The sequence below is a fragment of the Vollenhovia emeryi genome, unplaced genomic scaffold, assembly GCF_000949405.1.
Source record: "Vollenhovia emeryi isolate VEMERY1.0 unplaced genomic scaffold, V.emery_V1.0 DF950151.1, whole genome shotgun sequence".
Classification (NCBI taxonomy): Eukaryota; Metazoa; Arthropoda; class Insecta; order Hymenoptera; family Formicidae; genus Vollenhovia; species Vollenhovia emeryi.
This window is the reverse complement of record NW_011956215.1, coordinates 1-1,241: the sequence shown is the minus strand read 5'-3', so window position 1 is coordinate 1,241 and position 1,241 is coordinate 1. Positions and strand designations below refer to the sequence as shown.

The following is a 1,241-nucleotide window of genomic DNA, read 5'->3' as shown; positions in this document are numbered from 1 at the left end:
GGAAACGAATTCGAATAAACCGAACGGCGTGATGATGGCCGTCTTCGGTATATCGGCCTTTGCCATTGGAATCTGATGGTAGGCCTTGAAGAGATCAAGGGAAGTGAAGATCGACTTACCCAATAAATTTGAGGTGAAGTCATGTAAGTACGGTATCGGATATTTATCCGGCATTTAGGCGACGGTAATCACCGCATAACCGCCAATCGCCGTTGCCTTTGCGGACGAGGTGGATTGGACTAGCCCAAGGACTGCTGGACGGCCTACAAATGCCTAACTCAGACAGCCTCTTTATTTCAGCCTTCGCTGCCTTTAATCTATCGGGGGGTAACCGGCGTGGCCTCTCCGCGACGGGAGGACCGTTCGTAACAATGTGGTGTTCGACAGCACATGCGGCAGGCGAGAGCACCTGACCGCGACCGGTAACCTCGGGGAATCCCGATAAGATGTCCGCGAATTTATTATCGCTGTTAACCAACGATATTTTATTTTTCGGAACCGCTATTACTTGTCCGGACGCTGACAAGGAAGTCACGCTGTCGATTAAACGACGCTTGTGCAGGTTGACCGTTAATTTATAGTGTGTCAACACGTCTGCACCGAGGATTGCAAAAGGCACATTTGCCACGCGAAAAGTCCAAGTTATGGGACGCCGCAAGCCTAGGTCTAAGGTAAGACGACGCTCGCCGAACGTATCTATCAAAGTATTGTTCGCTGCAAACAGTTTGAGTTCTGAGGGCGTTTTCTTATCGCGTATGGACGCTGGAAGGAGAGAGATCTCCGCGCCTGTATCTATCAAGAACCGTTGACCAGTGATTTGGTCGTATACATGAAGACGGCTTTGACCGTGCCCTGAATCCCCGACCGTCTCTTCGCGGGGAGAGCGGTTTAGTTTTCCGCCGCGTCATCTTTCCACAAGCAAGGCTTGCGGCAGGACGTGGCTTTCTTCCCGTATTTACGGTGAATGAAACAGTAGCCTGCCTTAACATCGGGCTTATCTGCCTCATCACCATGCTTAGTCTTATTACGCGTACGGGATGTGGAACGGTCGCGACGCAATTTCGCAACCGATGTGCTCAGAGATTGGATTTGTTTGGTTAACATAACAAACGTCGACGCTCGGAGGAGCTTTAGAGCGGGATTTTCTAGATTCTTTTGGCGCGACTACGGCGACTGCGGTACTGGGAGCATTGATATCCGCGAGTTTATCCGCGATTCCCGCGAGTTTTTGCAGGTCAGGG

General features: G+C 51.0%; 1 protein-coding gene across 1 annotated transcript; it reads right to left on the bottom strand.

The window, feature by feature from the left end:
* Positions 1 to 163: 163 nt before the first annotated feature.
* LOC105570434 lies at positions 164 to 1,013 on the bottom strand. The gene is made up of 2 exons (XM_012027664.1): positions 830 to 1,013; positions 164 to 714 (listed from the first exon to the last, which is right to left on the bottom strand). The coding sequence occupies exons 1-2, from the start codon at positions 1,011 to 1,013 to the stop codon at positions 164 to 166; spliced, it is 735 nt and encodes a 244-aa protein (XP_011883054.1).
* Between the last annotated feature and the right edge of the window lie 228 nt (positions 1,014 to 1,241).